At 51.1% G+C, this 22,003-nt stretch overlaps 3 protein-coding genes across 6 annotated transcripts in view; 2 read left to right on the top strand and 1 right to left on the bottom strand.

Annotated features, from left to right (window-relative positions):
• Positions 1 to 2: 2 nt before the first annotated feature.
• slc25a40 (solute carrier family 25 member 40) lies at positions 3 to 5,012 on the bottom strand. 4 transcript variants are annotated; one of them, XM_062466031.1, is made up of 11 exons: positions 4,694 to 5,012; positions 4,458 to 4,580; positions 4,193 to 4,252; positions 3,989 to 4,095; positions 3,746 to 3,813; positions 3,254 to 3,378; positions 1,828 to 2,001; positions 1,629 to 1,738; positions 1,365 to 1,446; positions 1,208 to 1,285; positions 3 to 1,091 (listed from the first exon to the last, which is right to left on the bottom strand). In XM_062466031.1, exons 2-11 carry the CDS (start codon positions 4,555 to 4,557, stop codon positions 946 to 948), a joined length of 1,050 nt encoding a protein of 349 aa, XP_062322015.1. In that variant the 5' UTR covers positions 4,558 to 4,580; positions 4,694 to 5,012; the 3' UTR covers positions 3 to 945. The 4 variants fall into 4 exon arrangements, with proteins under 4 accessions (XP_062322015.1, XP_062322016.1, XP_062322014.1 ...); XM_062466032.1 differs by having other exon boundaries at positions 4,458 to 4,569; XM_062466030.1 differs by having other exon boundaries at positions 4,458 to 4,562.
• Positions 5,013 to 5,353: 341 nt separating this feature from the next.
• dbf4 (DBF4-CDC7 kinase regulatory subunit) lies at positions 5,354 to 10,802 on the top strand. The gene is made up of 14 exons (XM_062466027.1): positions 5,354 to 5,751; positions 5,940 to 6,033; positions 6,204 to 6,376; positions 6,475 to 7,089; positions 7,247 to 7,297; positions 7,449 to 7,518; positions 7,616 to 7,692; positions 7,790 to 7,832; positions 8,062 to 8,107; positions 8,212 to 8,334; positions 8,762 to 8,879; positions 9,105 to 9,220; positions 9,335 to 9,637; positions 9,821 to 10,802. The coding sequence occupies exons 2-14, from the start codon at positions 5,970 to 5,972 to the stop codon at positions 10,329 to 10,331; spliced, it is 2,310 nt and encodes a 769-aa protein (XP_062322011.1). The 5' UTR covers positions 5,354 to 5,751; positions 5,940 to 5,969; the 3' UTR covers positions 10,332 to 10,802.
• Positions 10,803 to 12,408: 1,606 nt separating this feature from the next.
• adam22 (ADAM metallopeptidase domain 22) overlaps positions 12,409 to 22,003 on the top strand; it is a 46,889-nt gene continuing 37,294 nt past the window's right edge. Inside the window, 3 exon segments of the mRNA XM_062466026.1 lie at positions 12,409 to 12,696; positions 12,987 to 13,147; positions 15,739 to 15,815. Of these exon segments, the coding sequence (XP_062322010.1) occupies positions 12,612 to 12,696; positions 12,987 to 13,147; positions 15,739 to 15,815 (323 nt within the window). The 5' untranslated portion in view covers positions 12,409 to 12,611.

Below are 22,003 nucleotides of genomic sequence, written 5' to 3'. Positions count from 1 at the left end.
CCATTCATAACATTACTTTTATTCTTGGCAATTTGAACAAATAATGATTTAAGATATGATCACATACTTATTGATCCATAAATGCACATCCTGATTGTTTGACTGAAGGGAACAGGTGCAGGTCTGACTGACGGTCTGACTCAACTGAGATGTTGCTAATGACATTTAGAGATGAGTTCTGTCTCAACTGGACTGGGACAGTTTAAATCGTCTGAGCCGATACCACTCGTACTTCTCTCCATGGATACGAACCACCCATATCTGAGGGGTGTGGAAAGAGCAAGAGGCTGAGATGAGAGAGAGCAGACTGGGGGAGATAGACGGAGCAAGAAGGATGGAACATCAGAGACAAAATGGAACATCGAAAGAAGAGTGCTGCAGGGAGAGAAATGGAGATGGGGGACGGACAACCAACGCCCCATCTTTTCCCTCTCTCTCTCTCTCTTTCTCTCTCTCTCTCTGTGTCTCTGTCTCTATCTATCTGCCTGTCTCTCTCTAATGGCACGTCGCACGTTGCCACACCCCAGCACCAGCTAGGGTGAAATCTGAATCATTTTCAATGATTCAATGATGATGCCACCTACTGGCACTTGTATTAAGTACACTCACGCAAGCTGCATTATTCCTGCATGGGAAACTGCCTGTCATTTTCAGTAAGTCTAAATCTTATTCAAATGCTGTTATGCAAATACCTACAAATAATTTAGTGTATTGGTATTAATTTCACAGCATTAAGTGAAAACTTAAATCAATATAATTAACTACAGCAACAATCATGGACTGTCAATGGGTCAGGGCTCCTGTAGAAACACCATGTGCTCCTGTAGAAACACCATGTGCTCCTGTCTTCACCTTCCTCCATTGTGTTTCATGTCAGCCGTGCAACATGCAGCTCTGCAGTTCTGTGCCTGGCTGGGACACTGCTTCAGCTGGATATACAAGTGTTCATGTGTGGCTGGTATCTAGTGAAAGACCTCTGGTCTCTAGCAGCCTGTCCTGGTTGCACTGGCGGAAGAAGGTCTTCCCGAACTCATAGGTGCTGATCATGATGGCACAAGCCGGGGCCACCTTTATCAGCCGGGGCAGAAACCCTGAGGTAGGAAACAATTACATTTTTCATATACTTCCATTGCTTCCAATCTTACATAACTAAAACAACTTGATTTGAAATAAAGGGGAACTGTCTCTCAGAGCTATCTGAGCATACCTGCAAACAGGCCGGCAGGTCCGCTTTCTGCCACGATGGTCTTCATCACACTCAGAGTAGAGGAGGCCTTCGCAGACACTGCAGGTACACACCATCATCACAAACACGCACTACTTCACATAGCTACACACATCAAAGCACTTGATTCTATACCCACAATTCATAGCTTGGAGTTCCCCCAACTCCACCTGTCTCCTGGTCTTGACCACATCAAAGGGAAGGGTTGCTATGGAAGCAATCTAAGGACATGACGGATGACATAAGAACTGGTCAAAATATTCCATCTGAATCACACACACACACGACTCTTCCATTGCTTATTCTTTGGTTACTGTTGCATCAGTGCCAAGTGCCAAGAATGCTGCCCTCTAGTTGTGAAGGGTGAAATAACAGGTACTCCTGAGTCAACAGTGTTACTTACAGAGCCAGACAGCGCTCCAGAGATGAAGGTGATGGCGACCGTGGGCTCCTCTGTCTGATACTGTTCACACAGCCACAGCTTCCCCTTCTCATAGTTGTACCAGTACATCGCTGAGGAGCACAGAAGAGAACTGTGATTGAAGGAGAGAGAGACACGAGAGAGAGCGAGAGAGAGACAGAGATAGTCTAGTGTCCAGTACCAGAGAAGGGGACGTCTCTCAGCAGCGTGGGTCCCCAGCCCCTCCACAGGGACCTCCAGCCCTCGGCCTTCACCGCGCTGCTGATGCCCTCCTTCAGCTCCCTGTACGACTGCTGCTGGGACTGCAGCCTGGTACGGACCAGCTCCAGCGGGCTGATCATGGTGGCAGAGCCCACTGCCTCACAGAGAGGGGAGAGGAAGAGTCAAGGTGCATACCCAGTCAGACAAGGAGGTTTATACCTACGTTATGTGGTGCTCTCTGAACTGAAGCAAATAACATCAGTGTACAGGACACGACAGTGATAACCAGTATTTATACTATACTAATGCTATACTAACCAGTATTTATACTATACTAATGCTATACTAACCAGTATTTATACTATACTAATGCTATACTAACCAGTATTTATACTATACTAATGCTATACTAACCAGTATTTATACTATACTAATGCTATACTAACCAGTATTTATACTATACTAATGCTATAATAACCAGTATTAATACTGTACCAATGGGTGGCTTCACGGTTTTGTCCGTTTTCTAAAGATGGGGCCCAGTGTTTAAAGGCCGGGGGCCCTAGCTCCGGGGGCCCTAGCTCCGGGGGCCCTAGCTCCGGGGCCCTAGCTCCGGGGGCCCTAGCTCCGGGGGCCCTAGCTCCGGGGGCCCTAGCTCCGGGGACCCTAGCTCCGGGGGCCCTAGCTCCGGGGACCCTAGCTCCGGGGGCCCTAGCTCCGGGGGCCCTAGCTCCGGGGGCCCTAGCTCCGGGGACCTAGCTCCGGGGGCCCTAGCTCCGGGGGCCCTAGCTCCGGGGGCCCTAGCTCCGGGGGCCCTAGCTCCGGGGGCCCTAGCTCCGGGGGCCCTAGCTCCGGGGGCCCTAGCTCCGGGGCCCTAGCTCCGGGGCCCTAGCTCCGGGGGCCCTAGCTCCGGGGGCCCTAGCTCCGGGGGCCCTAGCTCCGGGGGCCCTAGCTCCGGGGGCCCTAGCTCCGGGGGCCCTAGCTCCGGGGGCCCTAGCTCCGGGGCCCTAGCTCCGGGGGCCCTAGCTCCGGGGGCCCTAGCTCCGGGGGCCCTAGCTCCGGGGACCCTAGCTCCGGGGGCCCTAGCTCCGGGGACCCTAGCTCCGGGGGCCCTAGCTCCGGGGGCCCTAGCTCCGGGGGCCCTAGCTCCGGGGACCTAGCTCCGGGGGCCCTAGCTCCGGGGGCCCTAGCTCCGGGGGCCCTAGCTCCGGGGGCCCTAGCTCCGGGGGCCCTAGCTCCGGGGGCCCTAGCTCCGGGGGCCCTAGCTCCGGGGCCCTAGCTCCGGGGCCCTAGCTCCGGGGGCCCTAGCTCCGGGGGCCCTAGCTCCGGGGGCCCTAGCTCCGGGGGCCCTAGCTCCGGGGGCCCTAGCTCCGGGGACCCTAGCTCCGGGGACCCTAGGGGCTCACCTCTGGCGATGGCTCCTGCCAGCAGCGGGGCCTCCTCGCTGTGGGAGCCCATCCGGGCCCTCAGCGCCGCACACAGCTGGTCATAACACGTGAAGTAGATTACAGTTGCCGGGACCGCCATGACTCTGCAAAAATCAGTTATGATAAGCACAGATTAAATATAAATAACCCTTAACTCCTCAAAATGGAATTATTTGCGTACCACTTAAAAATAAAGGGACACAAATCAAATGTTATCATTGACAAATCATAACTTTGCTGAAATTACCACACTTCTGAGAAACTCAGATTCCCAAGTAAGTGAGCAAATGAATGAATAATGACAGCTCTGAAAGTCACATTGATACAGATGAGGAAAAAGTCAAAGTAAATAAACACTAAGCCAATAACACTAATAGACCACTTAAGGGCGAAAAAACCTGACTGTTTTAAAGAGGAATTGGAAAGATAAATGAGTGATGATGATGCATAAACTCCCGACATCAGACTCACAGCGTTGGGGGCAGTCCGCTCCATAAAGACCTGATCCCTTCCCTGCGGACTATCTTGATAAAGGCATCCTGCAGAAAGAGAACCAGCAGTCAGATACAGATAAAGGCATCCTGCAGGAAGAGAACCAGCAGTCAGATACAGATAAAGGCATCCTGCAGGAAGAGAACCAGCAGTCAGATACAGCGAGCGACACAGCTGAATACACGCACGGCATGTGTACATGGGGAAGGAGGAGGACTTTACCAGGGTTCCGTTGAAGTGTCCTGGAGCCTTGTACCATGGTCTGGAGTTGCCGTTTTCACACACACAGATGTGGTCCATGAGGCCATTGCAGTACACAAAGCATTTTCCTGGTGGGATACAAGTGTGTAGAATTGGGATATTAAGTAAACGATTACTTGTAGTTTCTATGCCTCAGTATGTTGGTTCGTACGTTGGCCTTCGTACCTTTAGGGAAGGGGGTCTTCTGAGCTTGGAGTCTGATCTTCACAACATCCAAAGGTGTGACTGCAATCACACAACCAAGCTTATTATTAGCCGTTTTTTATAGATTCAAATCATAGATATATGGAGTTATGTGTTTTTATCCCAGAGGGGAAATTAAATGCTTCTAAGAAGCTCTATGCACAGTTCAGACTGCTGGCGTGTGGCAGTACTCCGCAGACAAGAGTACATGTAACCTTTGACTGACTGGGACGGAGCTCGTGTTTACCGATCAGGGATGTCAGGATAGCCCCTGAGCAGGACGCGATCATCTGCTGAAGAGGGGTGATGCCGTTGCTCGCCCCCGGCGAAGAACTCTGACCGCTCATAACTGCTTGAAACTATGCAAATTCTTGTTACAAAAAAAAAATCTATACAACATAATGAAGCTGGTATTAGACACCATAATAAACTACAGTGCATCAAGGCTAAAGTGTATGTGTGTAGTCTGGCAGTAACACTTACCTCTAAAACGTATATAACAGCAGCAGGAATGAATTCAGCATTGGATGCAAACAGTTCATTTGGCTTTCATCTTCAGCTGGCTAGCTATCTTCAGCTGGCTAGCTAGATAGCTAGGAGTTTGGAGTTATCGACGCTTCTGGATGTTCGTCTAAGCTATTTGAAAACTGACAGCGCCTGAATCAGTTACAAATCAACTTTATAAAAGTCATAATCTAATTCTTTAAGTCAGTAGGTCGTATCTTTCGTGGAGCTCGGAATCACGTGTGCAAAATTTCATAACACATGCTGATGATCGCTGAATAACTTACACAACGTAACATTTGTATATATTTTTTACATTGACAGAAGCACATTTTGACTCCTGTTCATTTTATGACATTTCAAGACTAAAAAAATGCATTGAACAGTAAATAATACACACATATTGTATACATATTGTATTTCAAAACGTGTGTTTTGTATACGCATATTTTCCAATTTAGAAATCAAGAATTAGTCGAAACTGTGCGTTCAAAACGCAAGTTAGCTCACAGTAAGAAGACATTCCTTGGGTTGCCAGGTTTATTTTAAAATACTCGCACTGGTGGTTTGATTTTTTTGGGCGTTGAATTTTTACGCGTGGGATTAGTAATTTTGTAAATGCCTACTCGTATATTTCCTAAATATATAAGAACGTGATAAATCACATGTACTTCAGTGAGCATTGACAAAAAAATAACTAAAAACCATTGACCGATGGTAACACGCTCATACGGGGGTTATTTCTTTGTCTGGCAATCCTGCCCTTTGCCCACCGACTGTTGAAGCGGGAAACAAGAACCAAACAAAAGTTAACTAGCTCAGAGACCAAGTTCAAAACGTTACCTAGCCAGATAGCTAGCATCGTATCCAAAGCGGTAATGGGAAATAACCGGCGGAAACTACTATAAAAGTCATGCAAGTATATCTTTGTGGAAGTTGGTTGGCTCGCACGAGTTAGCCAGCAACAACGAACAGAACTAGCTGCTCATTAGGAACATCTATGCTAGCGAGCTGAGCAGTTTCGACTTCCTGCCCAGGTACTAGTAATGTCAACATTTAAAACACATATTTCCGTCTGCCGAGGAAGGCTGTATTAGTCATAGTAGCTAATGTTTCACAAATGATGTATTGTACAGTAGTACAAATATTGTATCTTATTTGAATTTTTACGTGAAGTTTGTAAACAACCGAAAAATAACGTATCTGTTTACACGTCATCTCACAGCATTCCGCGAGAGACTGACGGTGTTCGCATATGAAGTTGAATAACATGAAATCCAGACGAATTCATCATAAGTCATCAAAGCCCAGTTTGAAAGGTATTAAACTTTATTCTTTTCTTCATCAGATCATGCAACTGGCTGTTTGAACCTTATTAATCGTTATTATTTGTCTTTGTAGAAAGTAGAATTATACTGTAAATGTAATACCAAGCTCTGTGGTACTTTGTGTGTCCTGATGTATATCCTATCATTCCCAATCAATCTAGATCCTAAGATAGTTGACAGTGGGCACACATCAGCAACAAAGAGCCTGATCAAACAGGCTGATGGAATCCGCTCAGTCGCCAGTAAGCCTTTCATAGGGAAAGTGTTTTACCTTGATTTACCATCAAACAAACGGACAGAGACGCTGGAAAATGACATCACAAAGCTAGGAGGGGTAAGTAAAAAAGCGTACCTTCACACATACAAAATATATATTTTAAATGCATCTCCTAAACCATGTATTCTTACCGTGTCTTGGTGTTTCCCTCTCAGACCATTGAGAAGTTCTTCAGTAAGGAGATCAAGTACCTGGTTTCCAATAAGAAGGAGGCCAGATATGTGCAGTACCTGAGCCAGGACTCTCCTGTCCCCAGTCCCGACTCTGGACACAGCTCTCCCCACCCTCACCCCGGGCCCTGCAGACACAGCTCTCCCCACCCTCACCCCGGGCCCTGCAGACACAGCTCTCCCCACCCTCACCCCGGGCCCTGCAGACACAGCTCTCCCCACCCTCACCCCGGGCCCTGCAGACACAGCTCTCCCCACCCTCACCCCGGGCCCTGCAGACACAGCTCTCCCCACCCTCACCCCGGGCCCTGCAGACACAGCTCTCCCCACCCTCACCCCGGGCCCTGCAGACACAGCTCTCCCCACCCTCATCCTGGGCCCTGCAGACACAGCTCTCCCCACCCTCACCCCGGGCCCTGCAGACACAGCTCTCCCCACCCTCACCCCGGGCCCTGCAGACACAGCTCTCCCCACCCTCACCCCGGGCCCTGCAGACACAGCTCTCCCCACCCTCACCCCGGGCCCTGCAGACACAGCTCTCCCCACCCTCACCCCGGGCCCTGCAGCATCAGAGGAAGCTCCCAGGGCCCAAACGATACAGTGAGTTTAAGGGCTGAATGTCTGCGCTTGACTGTTTTCTGCCCACCGACAGAAATTAAATTCTGATGAGTGTATTAACAGTTTGCCTCTGGACTGATTTTCACTCTCTGTTTCTTGCTCTCTCCTTTGCCCCCCCCCCCCCCCCCCTCTGTTTCAGGTGGTCCAAAGCAGAGGGAAGTCTTTAGTGGACAGGGTGGTTAAAGAGCAGGTCTGGATCTCATCTGTGCTAATTAGTTTGCCAAGCTACTTCACACAGACATGTTATAATAACATTGTTTTAACAGAACAGACCATCAGTATGCAGTTTGGATTTCACTTAAGGGGTGACATCTTTGTTTTGATGTTCTGTTTGTATTTAGGAAAGGTTACAAGTCAACAAGACCCTGTCTAAAGCACTAGAGTGGGGGGTGAAAATCCTCTACATTGATGGTATCTTCTATCCATATATATATATATATTTATATATTTTTTTTAATTCTTACTGGAATGAATGCTGATTATTCTAAATCCATGTTGTTGCTTCCAGATATAACAGCGTATGTTGAAAAGAAGAAGAAGAATGTCAGCCCACAGCAGACTGCTGCTGCTGCCTGCAAGAAAACTGTGAGTTGTGTTTCCTACATTTTGATAACCCCAGAATGGGACAGAAATAAGGTAACTATATCACACTGGTATCTGCTCACTGTTCATTCCTTTGCAGACCAAACCAGACACAGGAAGACCCGGCTTTCCCCAATACAAGGGTAAACAATCTACTTCCTCAGAGGGAAGTGGCCTTTAGACAACGGATATCGAGCTCAAATTGTGCATCTCGGGTGTGGTTATGGTGAAGTCTGTGGTTTCGCTGTGAGCCGGGGTAGATGTCCTTGTTTAGTTTATTGATCCAGGCTGTTTCACTGCCCCACTGTGGGAAATGTGAGTGGTGGGAAACGGTACGTGCTCAGCTTCTAACGTCCGGTTTGTTTTCCTCAGCGGGGAGGATTAAGAAGCCCTTCCTTAAGATGGAGGACTCAAGCAGGCGAGTCTACAATGACAAGATGACCCTTAAAAATCACAACAATTGTTTACATTTGATTGTCTGAATAAGTTCACACTATATGTTCACTTGTTGGTTTTCCCCAGACATTACCGGCCGATTTACCTGGCCATGCCCAACATGCCAGAGTTCAACCTCACATCAGCATCCCCCTGTAGTCCCTTCCTCCTGGAGGACAAGGAGCACGGCAGGACACCTAGAGAGCACAGGTATGTTCCCAGACTAGAGAGCACAGGTATGTTCCCAGACTAGAGAGCACAGGTATGTTCCCAGACTAGAGAGCACAGGTATGTTCCCAGACTAGAGAGCACAGGTATGTTGATGTTCCCAGACCACTGAAGCCCTCCGTGTCCTCCTGCCTCGCGCGTTCCTCCTGCCTCGCGCGTTCCTCCTGCCTCGCGCGTTCCTCCTGCCTCGCGCGTTCCTCCTGCCTCGCGCGTTCCTCCTGCCTCGCGCGTTCCTCCTGCCTCGCGCGTTCCTCCTGCCTCGTGTGGATTCCCGTATTCTCATCTCCTTTATGATGCACATCTGATAATGGCTTGTGAGAGTAGCAATAGGAGAGAAGTTCTCCAATTGCTGCTCTGCAGTGTGACGTGAACTCTGACCTTTTATTGATTGACCTATGGGGTTCCTCAGGGCCAGAGGGGCACGGACCTCAGCCAGTGAGGAGAGAGGGCGGATCAGACCCAGGAAGAACAGGAAACGAGGGGGCTACTGCGAGTGCTGTGTCCTTAAATACGACAACATCAAAACTGTAAGTCCAATACTCTCTGAGTGAAAACCATTACAGTTACTGTAGCCGAGATGCACTATGAAGAGATGCACTTTAAATGTCGAAAGCATTTTTTTTTTTATGGTGAGTCACAATCCAGCTATTGCAAGCATGTATAATCACCTTCACATGTACAGGAAAATGTTGTAACAATGTAGCTACTGTTGAGTGCATGTTGACCCAGAGGAGCCCTGTCTGAACCTGCAGCACCTTCAGGGTGAGCTCCACCAGACGGTCGCTCAGAGTGACCAGTACCTGCTCGTGGACAGGCTGGTGTCGACCCTGCCGTTCAGCTTCCTCCACATCCCACCACCCAGCAGGCGGTGCGTGCTCTCTAAGTCCAGCTGCCTCTGTCTGCTGCCTCTGTCTGCTGCCTGTCGGTTTGCTGTCTGTCTTTACATTCCTGATGTGTGTGTTGTCGTTTCCTTCAGGCCCAGGTGCAGCATCAGCTCCACACTGTGTGCTCCTGGCCTGTGTGTGAAGGAGGAGGAGGGGGGGGTGGATGCCTCAGGGGGGGGGAGTGACCAGACTTTGCTCTGGCCTTCCACAGCGGAGCCCCAAGCCGGGGCAGGACCCCAGGCAGGGCCCCAGTCCGGGGCAGGACCCCAGCCAGGGCCCCAGTCCGGGGCAGGACCCCAGCCAGGGCCCCAGTCCGGGGCAGGACCCCAGGCAGGGCCCCAGTCCGGGGCAGGACCCCAGGCAGGGCCCCAGTCCGGGGCAGGACCCCAGGCAGGGCCCCAGTCCGGGGCAGGGCTCCCGGTACACCCAGCAGATCACTGCAGTGTCTCCCCCCCCCTCGGACACGCAGCTGAGGAGAGGAGGGGCTCGGACCCTCAGCCTCACACCAGATCCCTCCCCTGCAAACGACCATTCCGGCAGGGCTCCCTCCACACAAGCCCTCCCACCCTCCCCCCAGGGACCAGCCCTGCGCTCTCATCCACCGCTGGAGCAGTAAAAGAAACCATTAGTGTCCATCCTTCTTCCAGTGAGCCACTGCCCCCTGGTGGCCTGGAGGGCGAGAGTGCCTGCATGGAGAAGAACAGACCTGTTAGCTGTCATTGTGGTGCGGATTTCAAGCGGGGTGTTTCCACCGGAAACCTGGTGGTTCCTTCCTCACAGCTCTACGTGTTCATGTCACGACTACAGGAGGAGGAGTTCCCACCTGCGCTGAGCGTGGCAGAGAGAGAGGCCCCTCCAGGGAGAGGGGAGCGGGCTGTTCCTCAGCGCAGGAGCAGCAGCCCCTCCCCTGACAGGAAGCTGCAGAGGAAGGTCCGGGACTTTAAGCGGAAGAGACGGAAAGTGGCCGCTCAGGCCAGCTCTCCGGGCTGTGAGGAACCAGAGGAGCTCTCCAAGAGCAGCTCCCTCCTGAGCATCTGGCAGCTGTTCCAGTCCAGCGAGGACATGGACTGGGAGTTCCAGGGCTTCCCGGGGTGAGGAGAGGCAGAGCTGGCCTGTTCCACTATCACACTTGAGAACTGATGCTGAACAGGTTTTTCAATCTGACTTTTAGTCATGTTATAGTGGCCTAGCCCAGACCTGCTCAGCCACTTACCCAGAATGCACTGTGATTTATTAAAGTAAATGTGTTTTTTATGTAGGGAGTGGGGGGGGGTGTATTCACAACAATGTTGAGTGTTAGAGTTTAACATGCCCAGCTTCACCTGGACTGAAGATGCTGTTAGACCTGTTAACAGCCTAACCGTGTTGCTGATAGGACACCACTGCTGTATGCATTTGACTTTGAAATGAACTGGAGCCTATTGGTCACCCTGTGGTACAATATGTGGCATCATACAGGAAGTAGTTCTGGTGTGCAGTCTTAAATAATTGATACAAGATTGTATTTAGTGTTTATAATACAGATTGAAGAATAGAATGCTATGAATAAGTGTTTATTAAATGATTGGGACTATCTGAAGGCCTGTGTGTGGGACTGTCAGACAAGACTACGTGGGAAGGTTCTGAATGTGCCAAACTCTCAATCTCACAACCTCATAATATAGACAAAATGACTTTCTCAATCTCAATATGGATCGAATTACCCCTAAAGCATAACTGAAGGAAAAGAGCATTAGCTTGATGGGTTTTTAGCTTGATTTTTGCCTGCAGGTAGTGCATTAGCACAAGGCCTTGCTCCCCTCCCCTCGAGGCAGGGTGTAAAGCTGGGGGCAGGAGGGAGGCAGGGTCTAAAGCTGGGGGCAGGAGGGAGGCAGGGTCTAAAGCTGGAGGGAGGCAGGGTCTAAAGCTGGGGGCAGGAGGGAGGCAGGGTCTAAAGCTGGAGGGAGGCAGGGTCTAAAGCTGGGGGCAGGAGGGAGGCAGGGTCTAAAGCTGGGGGCAGGAGGGAGGCAGGGTCTAAAGCTGGAGGGAGGCAGGGTCTAAAGCTGGGGGCAGGAGGGAGGCAGGGTCTAAAGCTGGGGGCAGGAGGGAGGCAGGGTCTAAAGCTGGAGGGAGGCAGGGTCTAAAGCTGGGGGCAGGAGGGAGGCAGGGTCTAAAGCTGGGGGCAGGAGGGAGGCAGGGTCTAAAGCTGGGGGCAGGAGGGAGGCAGGGTCTAAAGCTGGGGGCAGGAGGGAGGCAGGGTCTAAAGCTGGGGGCAGGAGGGAGGCAGGGTCTAAAGCTGGAGGCAGGAGGGAGGCAGGGTCTAAAGCTGGGGGCAGGAGGGAGGCAGGGTCTAAAGCTGGAGGCAGGAGGGAGGCAGGGTCTAAAGCTGGAGGCAGGAGGGAGGCAGGGTCTAAAGCTGGGGGCAGGAGGGAGGCAGGGTCTAAAGCTGGGGGCAGGAGGGAGGCAGGGTCTAAAGCTGGGGGCAAGAGGGAGGCAGGTTCTAAAGCTGGAGGCAGGAGGGAGGCAGGTTCTAAAGCTGGAGGCAGGAGGGAGGCAGGGTCTAAAGCTGTCCAAAGTGATGACAACGATTAGTGGAATGCAAACTGCAGCCTGGTACTGTCTGGTACCGTCAGAGAAGAGCCACTGAACTTCTCATCACAAATCTCACACCTCAACTGCCATCATGTCTACATATGCTGTATCAGACAATTACGTTAATTACATACCTGATGTGTGACTAAGTAATAATATGTATCTATATATGTGTATTATAAATATATATATGTATAGATGTGTGAAAAGAGCAAGCCACACGTGCACGCTCATCCCGAAGATGCTCCAACAGTCGAACCTTCTTTGTTTATTAAGGGAGTGGCGAGTTGACATTGGTCCAGGGACTTTCTTAAGTAACAAAGCATAAAAATGTAGGTTTTTCTTACGTAGACCCAGAGCCGCCCCCATAAAGGCTTGGGCCGGCCCTGCGTAGACCCAGCTCTATCCTCGGCTGAGGAACATCCATTAGCCTACAGTTCCCGGCATCCCACCTCACGCTCTTATATTTATGCATGAAGCGCTTCTGCAGTGATCCTCTGGATATTGATGTGTTTTAAGGAGGTGTCCCCACTCCTCCCCTCCCTCCATCCTCTCTCCTCTCCTCCCACTCCGCTGTGTGTTCCGTAGGGGCTCAGCGCGCTCAGATGCGCTCAGCGTTCAGCGCGAGAGACACTAGAAAACCCTGATGGCCACCAGCGCGAGGGACTGCGCTAACCAGACGACTAGCGCGCGCTCCCATCGCAGCCTCTGCTCGAATGTGAAGCTCCTCTAGCGAAGACAGAATCAGCTTTTGGAATAGCGCATTGTTTTTATTTTGCTGTCCATTCAACACCAGAGTAGGTGATGATGCATCTGCGATGGTTGGCTTCGCTTTTATGCGTCTCTGGACTGATACACGGCGTTGTCTCCACCAATCCCCATCGAAACGGTAATAGAGACTGAACTGTCGCATTATATTGAAATATGGGCAAGCTGTTTTGATATCACTGACAACCTGTGTTATGTTAATGCCTTAACGGAGCCCCGACGTAAACAGGCTCTAAAATAGGCTATGCATGTTTCGTATGATAGCCTACATTCGCTTTATTTTATTTTTTTAATAAATAAAGGTGATAATAAGATATGGGACGTATAAGGTTTTCATTGTGTGTTTCATTGCTATTTTCTGCGAGGTGGAAAATGTCGCGGTCATAAATCGGTGTTTTCCTCTCTGTGCAGGAGACGCCTTGTCGAACGCGAAGGCTCTTCGTGATGCGAGCAGGTTCGTCGGGAAGGAGGACACGGTGCCGCTGCGCCTGCTCTACAGCATGCACAACCACAGCCAAGTCATGCACGATGTCCTCAACACGAGACTGAAAGCCAGTTCCGGCTCGATACAGGTATGACGGCTTTGTTGTTGTGTTCATTATGATGGCGGCACCCCGCAATGTGCAGATGGGGGTGAGAAAGATCCCTCCGGTACCGGTTGCCATTGGAGACGTCCCGTTATTCTGATCTTGTTTATGTTTTTGTTGATTCATCTTCGTCAGCTCTAATATTTATGAATTAGCGAGACGGTTTTTGGTCGTTTCCACTGACGGTTAGGCCCATACAAAAACTGAAATGATATTTTCCATAATCGTGGCAGACGTGGACCATCCCCTTGTGGCGGATGTCAGTCAGTAGCCCATGTACATCCAAACAAAGACCTGCCAGCCAGGTTTCTTTATGAAACAAAGCAGAGAAATGTATGTTAGGTTATGAAGGATCCCTCCTACACAGGCACCACCAGCCTCTAAAGCAGGCCAAGCATGTGTATTTATATATCACCTCAAACTACACAGGACACATACAGTAGTCTATAGTTGTGGTTAAAAACAGAGATATTTACAGATATTAGGCAACTGAAGAAATCTCTCTTAAAGGCTCTGGGCCTGTAACCATGGCCGTTCTGTTGTTGTATATGAGGTGTTCCAGTAGCTTCACCTGCATCCCTCACACTCCAGTAAAAGCCTGGCCTGAGACCAGTGTTCATTGGTTATTCACATCATGTTAGTGGTGCGGATGGGTTAGATACTGCAGATAAGAGGGACCCTGGACACAGACCTGATGGCTTCTGCTAACCTGGACAGCTCCTGCACTGGGGAAAGGCAGCAGATGGTGGCAGGCAGGGGACGTTTTAACCCTTTGTCTGTCACACACCTCAGGCCGAGAGAGAGAGAGAGAGAGAGAGAGAGAGAGAGAGAGAGAGAGAGAGAGAGAGAGAGAGAGAGAGAGAGAGAGAGAGAAAGAGAAAGAGACACTGGGTCAGCTGTGTCAAACAGAACCTCACGATAGTTAACAAGTATGTTGCCCACACGGAGACCCCCCTGGTGACTGAGACTCACAAGGTGATCAGTCACCTCCTGTGTTGCTGAGGAGCTGCTGCATGTGGAGGCTAGTGTTCCTGCTCAGCAACCTGTCTGCGTGTCACTATAAAGTCATTAGGATATTTTGTGCCAGTGATGGCCTATTTTGTGATAGGCTACTTAGCAGGCATCACCTCCGGCCCAGAGAGAAGGTCCAGGGGAGCCCCTGGTAGCTTACACCGATATTAGAAGCACTAATACACAGTATCACGTATCTCCAACTGTCTGAAGGTGAATGTGTTCTGTTCCACTCCGTGGGAGAGATGGAGAGACAGACTCGGAGAGAGAGAGATGAGAGAATTTGACCTGATCAGTCTTTGAGTCGTGATGATTCTCCTAAGATCTGTAGATTGACCTGAGAGTGGCCAGCATGTCACACAGACAGATCTGTTTTTAGCTCACCATCTCAAATTCTGAAGGAAACGGTCTTATCTTTCTTAAACGCATGACATCTAAACAGCTATTTTCAGACATCTGTGGCTTTGCCTATTTTCAGTCACAGGCGTCGGATATTAGCGACTCAGAAGTCTAAAGAACTCCTGAAGATGCTTTGGAAGATTACAGCTGAAACAGCTTTCAGTCTCTGGCTGGTCTCCAGTCTGAGGGTGCGTGGGCACTTGGGCACTTTATCCTCCAGGTTCCGTAGCCATGAGTGGAGTCCGGTCTGCTATGATCCACGAATCAATGAAACAGGAGTCGTGATGGTCTCTGAGCCCTGGACCAACTGAGTCAGACTGGGAACTCTGGTCTGAGGAAACACAGTTACTGGCACCACTTCACATGGATTCAATCTGCTTGATTAGATTTCGTTCTGAAGTGTGCAGTGGAAATGGATCACCCTGTATGGTCGTGCACGCACACACACACACACCCACACACGTCACTGGGGATCTCATGGTCTCAGGTCATCCTTGGGTGAATATTGGGTCATTTCAGTACTCTCAGAGGACAGACACAGACCCCTCCCATCTCTGAATTAGCATCCAGCATCCAGTTCCTCCTGATGCTGGTCTGGGGTGGGGGCTGCCTCAGTGCTGGCCTGGCTGCCTCAGTGCTGGCCTGGCTCAGGGGTAGGGCTGCCTCAATGCTGGCCTGGCTGCCTCGGTGCGGGCCTGGCTGCCTCGGTGCGGGCCTGGCTGCCTCGGTGCGGGCCTGGCTGCCTCGGTGCGGGCCTGGCTGCCTCGGTGCGGGCCTGGCTCAGGGACTCACTAAGAGTGGCACAGGAACAATGGTGAGGAGTGCTAGTTGCCCCAGGGGGCTGTAATAAACCATGCACCATATGTGGCCAGCGTTGGCGATAAATTATACGCCTCCCCCCCCGACCCACACCAGCACCCCCATCAGGGAAGGTAGGACAGGGTGTGACAGGGTGTGTATGTGTTTGTGTCTGTATGGTTAGGAGATAGATGATAGTGTAGTTTCATAGTAGATTCTGTCTGTCACTCAGAAAGGAGATTCCTTTATGTTCCCTCATGCTTCCGCTCACTCTGAAGGACAGATAACGTACACCTCATAGATGCCTTTTGAATAAGAACAACATATTAAATTAGTTTGTTAAGTGCTGTTAATCTTTTCATCCTTAGGTAAACCATGTGGCCCAAGCCAGCTTTCAGGTGGACGCTTTTGGTCAGAAGTTTATCTTGGATGTGGAGCTGAACCAGTAAGTATGAAACCTACCCTCTGCTACAAACCTGTACTCATTATGTAGTATCCCTGTTTCTGAATCGTCTAATTCCCCTGTCTTCATACATAGAGGGGGGGGGGGGGGGCGGACGACTAGCAACTTTCTGTGGTTGCATGAGGTGTTTGTTTGTCCATGACCAACCATGACTCCATATCTTCGTAGTTGCTATTATTGGATCCAAAAGTCTCCTTGATGTGTGAATAGTGGAAAACAAAAGCTTGACACTTTTTGTGAACTTTGAGAATCTGGCATGTGATTTTAACGTGTTATTCCAGGAGTCTAGCTGACGTGTTAGTTGGGCTGCGGGGCCTCAGTCCGGCCCCCTCCCCCTGGTCTTGTAGTATTTCAGCGTGATCAGAGCAGACAGGCAGTATCTTCCTATTCTGTCTCTGTCACTGTCCTGTATTGGCGGCATTTTGGGTACACACTGTTATGAAGCATAAATAATATGTTCCCTTGAGTTGGAGTGGGTTGGTGTGATTTGGTGGTGTATGTGTGTGTGTGTGACTGGGTGCGGTTATTGTGTGTGTGATTTAAGGGATCCCATCATAATGGCAGGTGATTTACGGTAAAGGCTGGAGCACTGCCTTGTGAGACACTGATATCGATCACACTACTCTCTATCTCTGCTTCCTCTGTGTTCCCCTTCTCTCTTTCTCTCTCTCTCTCTCTCTCTCTCTCTCTCTCTCTCTCTCTCTCTCCCTGTCTCTCCTCTCCCTCTCTCTTTCTCTCTCTCTCCTCTCCCTCTCTCTTTCTCTCTCTCTTTCCCCCCTGTCTCTGTACTCTGCTCTGTTGAAATATTTTCCCCACTGAAGACTCTCAAGCTATTTAATTCAATCAAATTTTTACATTAGATAGTCTGGGATATGACATGCAAACACAGAGGACCTGTTCCCTGCAAGGACAGACACACACATGCATATAAACCACACACACCAACACACGTACACACACATATTCTACATATTCTAAATTTGTGTGTGCTCTGATTTGAGGCTTTGTGTTTTCAGCAGAATCAGCAGAATTCCGTGTTCCGTGTTCCGTGTGTGTTCTCCTTTTACCCTTTTACTCTTTTTCTTTTTTCTTTGAACCCACTGTGTCTTTCTCCTGGCATACTTTAGGTTTCAGGCTGCTGCCTGTGAGTGTGTGTCTGGTGTGTGTGTGTGTGTAGGTAGGTAGAGGGAGTGTGTGTGTTTAGGTAGAGGGAGTGTGTGAGTGTGTGTAGGTAGGTAGAGGGAGTGTGTGAGTGTGTGTGTAGGTAGCAGTGGGTTTATTGCATGTGTGAGTGTGTTGAGCTGGGATGTTGCCGTAGCGACGGCGTGACTTCTCTCCTGTCCCAGACCCACTTTTCCGCCTCTCCAGGGAGCAGATTCCCTGTGCCTGCTGGATCCCAGATCCATGTCCCTGTGCCTGCTGGATCCCAGATCCATGTCCCTGTGCCTGCTGGATCCCAGATCCATGTCCCTGTGCCTGCTGGATCCCAGATCCATGTCCCTGTGCCTGCTGGATCCCAGATCCATGTCCCTGTGCCTGCTGGATCCCAGATCCATGTCCCTGTGCCTGCTGGATCCCAGATCCATGTCCCTGTGCCTGCTGGATCCCAGATCCATGTCCCTGTGCCTGCTGGATCCCAGATCCATGTCCCTGTGCCTGCTGGATCCCAGATCCATGTCCCTGTGCCTGCTGGATCCCAGATCCATGTCCCTGTGCCTGCTGGATCCCAGATCCATGTCCCTGTGCCTGCTGGATCCCAGATCCATGTCCCTGTGCCTCGCCACTCTGCTGGATCCCAGATCCATGTCCCTGTGCCTGCTGGATCCCAGATCCATGTCCCTGTGCCTCGCCACTCTGCTGGATCCCAGATCCATGTCCCTGTGCCTCGCCACTCTTCCTGCTGGATCCCAGATCCATGTCCCTGTGCCTCGCCACTCTTCACTTCATGAAAACCCTGGCAACCACACACAACTCACCCAGTGAACGTCTTGTGTGCGTACACGTGTGGGATTGTGTATTTGTGTGTTCAGCAGCCCAAAATGCTTCCCTGTGCTCAGACTGACAGCAGAATCACTGTGTTTTATTGGTTACGTCGTCTGTTAGCGTGGACTTCCTGGTCTGAGCCTGACGTGTGTCTGGAGGGTCAGGGTCAGAAGGTCACCACTTCCTCTTTGTCCTCCTCCTGCACATTTCCATTCATGGGTCTGAAGGGGCTTGGATGAGAGGACGGGGGGTCTGCTTCCTTTCATAACCCCCCCCCCCCCCCAACGGCCCCTCCTTCACCACTCCCCTCCCACCTGCTCACTCTGAATAATTGATGTCCCTGTAAGATTAAATGGGGTGCAGCAATGGGATGTGGCAGTACTGCGCGCGTGTGTGTGTGGCTGTGTAACAGCTTCCATCTCTTGTTCAACGTATGGGGAAAGGGAAACATTGAGAGACTTACACACACGCACGCACACCCACACGCACACGCACACCCACACACACACACACACACACACACACACACACACACACACACACACACACACACACACACACACACACACACACACACACACACACACACACACAGGGCCAGTCCTGTGCTGGCTCTGTAGCAGGACAGCTGTGTATGTGAATGGATCGGATTGGAGTTGTTGCTGCTGTCGCAATTAGACTTCTCAATGCAGCTTACAAACCCTGAAACCCAAGGATCCACAGGCATGTAAACACACACTGTTACTGAGTGAGGCAAACTAGCATTTAATATACATACACTCTACTTAGGGAAAACATCTCTTTACATGCTTATTACAAGCTCAAAAAACTTGAGCTTTGTTGAAGAGCTTTGACGAGAAATCCAATGAAAATATTTAGAAACACTCTTAAGTTCCAGCAGGACACTGCTTCATGTAGTGAGTATCATAACACATGCCTGTGACACGGTACACGCCGTGCCTGTGACACGGTACACGCCGTGCTGTGACACGGTACACGCCGTGCCTGTGACACGGTACACGCATATTCCCAATGCTAATGGGAGAGTCAATTACCATGCTATGTGAAATGCATAATTCATCATGCTTAGAGGAGGGGGTGGGGCTTCGTTGGGGTGGGCTTCGTTTGGGAGGGGGTGGGGCTTCGTTGGGGTGGGGCTTCGTTGGGAAGGGGGGTGGGGCTTCGTTGGGGTGTGGGTGGGGCTTCGTTGGGGTGTGGGTGTGGCTTCGTTGGGGAGGGGGGTGGGTGTCGTTTGGGAGGGGGTGGGTGTCGTTGTGGAGGGGGTGGGGCTTCGTTTGGGAGAGGGTGGGGCTTCGTTGGGGTGGGGGTGGGGCTTCGTTTGGGAGGGGGTGGGTGTCGTTGGGGAGGGGGTGGGGCTTCGTTGGGGAGGGTGGGTGTCGTTGGGGTGTGGGTGGGGCTTCGTTGGGGAGGGGGTGGGGCTTCGTTGGGGAGGGGGTGGGTGTCGTTGGGGAGGGGGTGGGGCTTCGTTGGGGAGGGGGTGGGGCTTCGTTGGGGAGGGGGTGGGTGTCGTTGGGGAGGGGTGGGGCTTCGTTGGGGAGGGGGTGGGGCTTCGTTGGGGAGGGGGTGGGTGTCGTTGGGGCTGAGGGACGAACATGGGAGACATGCTGTAAGCAGGTCTGTTAGTCTGGCCAGAGGGAGAAGCCAGTTAAACAAATGTGTTTAACGTACTCCAGTGGCTTGATGAAGGCGGTGCGCCCACATTTAAAGTTCCTTAGCTTTGGAAGACAAAGGTGGGTGGTTCGTGGTCTGTTGGTGTGTGTGTGTGGGAGTGGGAGTGTGCATGTGTGTGTGTGGGAGTGCGTGTGTGCATGTGTGCATGTGTGCATGTGTGTGTTTGTGTGTTGGAGTGCGTCCAGACTGTCCCCAGACTGTCGAGAGACAGAGAGAGAGGCTGGGCGAGAGACAGAGAGAGGCTGGGTGAGAGACAGAGAGAGAGGCTGGGCGAGAGACAGAGAGAGAGGCTGGGCGAGAGACAGAGAGAGGCTGGGTGAGAGACAGAGAGAGAGGCTGGGCGAGAGACAGAGAGGCTGGGTGAGAGACAGAGAGAGAGGCTGGGCGAGAGACAGAGAGAGGCTGGGTGAGAGACAGAGAGAGAGGCTGGGCGAGAGACAGAGAGAGATGGGATTTCCCTCTGGTTGTCAGCAGGGGAAGTGAAAGCCAATCATCTCCTTCCAGGGAGCATCTCTCTCTTTTTATGTCTCTCTCTCTCGCTTTACATTTACATTACATTTTGCATTTATTCACAGCGACGTACAAATATAGTACAGTAGAAGATCAACCTTCTCAGTGTCTCTTTCTTGACTGTTTCTCTCTGTCTCTCTCTGTCTCTCTCCCTCCATCACTCTCTCTTTCACTATCTATTTCTCTCTCTCTCTCTCTCTCTCTCTCTCTCTCTCTCTCTCTCTCTCTCTCTCTCTCTCTCCTCTCTCTCTCTCTTCTCTCTCTCTCTCTCTCTCTCTCTTCTCTCTCTCTCTCCTCTCTCTCTCTCTCTCTCCTCTGTGGCTCAGAGAGCAGTGTTGATAATAAGGACCTTCATTAGACAGCCACTGTTATTAGGTTAGAGCATCTCCTATTAGCCTCCTCTAACCCAATAACATACTCTCTAATAAAAACCATATCCAAAAGAAAAAACATCAGCTGGAAAAGATGCTGTTAGGACTTTTAGGTCTTTGGACGATCAAATGTTGTGTGTGTCTTAGTTTGTGTAATGTGCTGATGCTGTGCAGTGTCATCCATACGTACCCCTGCAGTGGGTGTGTGTGTGTGTGTGTGCAATGTTACATAGCACACATATATAATTCTCTGGCCTGGCCCATCATAAGGTAATCCATCATCCTGCTCTCTCTTCCTCTGTCCATTCCCACTGCATCCCTCCATTCCTGCACCTCTGCATCCTGAGACTCCTCCCCCTTCCCTCGCTTCCCAGTTGTATAATTTATTGCTGAGAGGCGTGATCTGATTTACTGTGGACTTAATGAGAAAAACACAGGCAGGGATGGAAAGAGGGAGAGAGAGAAAGAGAGAGAGAAAGAAAGAGAGAGAGAAAGAGAAAGAGGGAGAGAAAGAGGGAGAGAAAGAGGGAGAGAGAAGTGGGGGGGTGGAAAGATGGAGGTTTCAGGACAGGAGGTGTGGAGGACAAGAAGGAGGGAGTTCAGACAGACGGTTTAGCCGGCTCAATGTTACAGCTAGAGCAGCGTGTGTGTGTGTGTGTGTGTGTGTGTGAGTGAGAGATACTGTGATAGTGGTTTAATGGGGCCGTTTGGTAGGGGTAGAGGGAATAGTTTTTGGAGATGAGGTTATGAGACTAGAATAAGGATACATTTTGGGCGTTCATGCTAATGTGAGAGCTGCTTCTTTTTTAGGGGGATTTTGGAGGGGTGGGGTGTGTGTGGGTGGGTGGGGGTGGGGGTGGGGGGTTAGCATTAGGGGTGCTACATGTGGCTTTCACTCTCCTGGGGGATGGTGTGTGTGTGTGCGTGTGTGTGGGGGGGGGGGGATGGTGTGTGTGTGTGTGTGTGTGGGGGGGGGGATGGTGTGTGTGTGTGTGTGTGTGGGGGGGGGGGTGGGGATGGTGTGTGTGTGTGTGTGTGTGTGTGGGGGGGGGGGATGGTGTGTGTGTGTGTGTGTGTGGGGGGGGGGGGGATGGTGTGTGTGTGTGTGTGGGGGGGGGGGGATGGTGTGTGTGTGTGTGTGTGGGGGGGGGGGATGGTGTGTGTGTGTGTGTGTGGGGGGGGGGGATGGTGTGTCGTGTGTGTGTGGGTGTGGGGGGGGGGGATGGTGTGTGTGTGTGTGTGTGGGGGGGGGGGGATGGTGTGTGTGTGTGTGTGGGTGTGGGGGGGGGGATGGTGTGTGTGTGTGTGTGGGGGGGGGATAAGTTGGAGATGAAAACATGGATCAGAAATGTGTTTCGTTCTCCTCTCCCCCTCCACTCTCCCTCCCTCGCTCTCCCCCTCCACTCTCCCTCTCCTCCTCTCCCTGCTCTCCATTTCTCCTCCTTCTCCTCTCCCCGCCTCCCCGCTCTCTCTCTCCCCCTTCCTCTCCCCCTCCTCTCTCCCTCTCCTCTCCTCCTCTCCTAGGCTCCTCAGTGGTGTTTCCACTCTCTAAGCCCAGGAATAAAAGAGACAAAGAGAGCGTTAGGAGCAGAGTCTCTGAGTACAGAAGAGATC

This window comes from Osmerus eperlanus, chromosome 7 (genome assembly GCF_963692335.1).
Source record: "Osmerus eperlanus chromosome 7, fOsmEpe2.1, whole genome shotgun sequence".
Lineage (NCBI taxonomy): Eukaryota > Metazoa > Chordata > Actinopteri > Osmeriformes > Osmeridae > Osmerus > Osmerus eperlanus.
The sequence above is the reverse complement of the archived record's forward strand: the minus strand, read 5'-3'. Positions and strand labels throughout refer to the sequence as shown.

What these genes read in the sequence shown, in the direction of transcription:
- slc25a40 (XM_062466031.1), bottom strand. Translation starts at nt 4,557, where the DNA reads ATGAGCGGTCAGAGTTCTTCGCCGGGGGCGAGCAACGGCATCACCCCT. An exon ending in TATCCTGACATCCCTGATCG is followed by an intron (nt 4,253 to 4,457) that starts GTAAACACGAGC and finishes GTGTGATTGCAG; the next exon opens with TCACACCTTTGGATGTTGTG. An exon ending in ACCTGCCGGCCTGTTTGCAG is followed by an intron (nt 1,092 to 1,207) that starts GTATGCTCAGAT and finishes TTCCTACCTCAG; the next exon opens with GGTTTCTGCCCCGGCTGATA.
- dbf4 (XM_062466027.1), top strand. Translation starts at nt 5,970, where the DNA reads ATGAAGTTGAATAACATGAAATCCAGACGAATTCATCATAAGTCATCA. An exon ending in CCCAGGGCCCAAACGATACA is followed by an intron (nt 7,090 to 7,246) that starts GTGAGTTTAAGG and finishes CCTCTGTTTCAG; the next exon opens with GTGGTCCAAAGCAGAGGGAA. An exon ending in CGGCTTTCCCCAATACAAGG is followed by an intron (nt 7,833 to 8,061) that starts GTAAACAATCTA and finishes TGTTTTCCTCAG; the next exon opens with CGGGGAGGATTAAGAAGCCC.